Source organism: Penaeus monodon, chromosome 30 (genome assembly GCF_015228065.2).
Source record: "Penaeus monodon isolate SGIC_2016 chromosome 30, NSTDA_Pmon_1, whole genome shotgun sequence".
In the NCBI taxonomy this organism is placed as follows: Eukaryota; Metazoa; Arthropoda; class Malacostraca; order Decapoda; family Penaeidae; genus Penaeus; species Penaeus monodon.
In genome coordinates, this window is record NC_051415.1 from 5310696 (window position 1) to 5311352 (window position 657).

Consider the following 657-nt stretch of genomic DNA (forward strand, 5'->3'; position numbering starts at 1 on the left):
AATTTCAACTTGATTTAATTTCAACCTAGTTTTATCTCAACTTAGTTTTATCTCAACTTAGTTTTATCTCAACTTAGTTTTATCTCAACTTAGTTTTATCTCAACTTAGTTTTATCTCAACTTAGTTCTATCTCAACTTAGTTCTATCTCAACTTAGTTCTATCTCAACTTCACTCAACCTTAGCTTCACTCAACCTCAACTTCACTCAACCTCAACTTCACTCAACCTCAACTTCATCAACCTCAACTTCACTCAACCTCAACTTCACTCAACCTCAACTTCACTCAACCTCAACTTCACTCAACCTCAACTTCACTCAACCTCAACTTCACTCATCCTCAACTTCACTCATCCTCAACTTCATTCAGTCTTGGCAACCTTACTCAAATCTCCCCGTTTTCTCCTTTTCCAGACGGAGTTGGGCCTCGAACGCCTACTTCGGGACGGGAAGTCGGGGTGGGTGATGGGCCCGACGAACGAGGTAATTCGGCAGTTGGTCGGCAAGTCGGCGCTGAACGGATTCGCTTCCTTGGACCCTTGGTGAGTCGGTTTTGTAGTGTTTGTCTGTGTCCATCGTTATCTCTGTTTCTTCGTGGTGTTTTATGGTTGTTTCTGCTTTTCTTCTTTTTCGCTTTTTCATTCCCTCTTCGCTTCTT

The 657-nt window shown here is 42.2% G+C and overlaps 1 protein-coding gene across 1 annotated transcript in view; it reads left to right on the plus strand.

Moving 5' to 3' along the window:
- The window catches only part of LOC119592276 (probable medium-chain specific acyl-CoA dehydrogenase 1, mitochondrial), a gene marked incomplete in the record, with an annotated part of 18006 nt that overhangs the window by 11940 nt on the left and 5409 nt on the right, over positions 1–657 (plus strand). Inside the window, 1 exon segment of the mRNA XM_037941107.1 lies at positions 414–541. Coding sequence (XP_037797035.1) covers positions 414–541 — 128 coding nt within the window.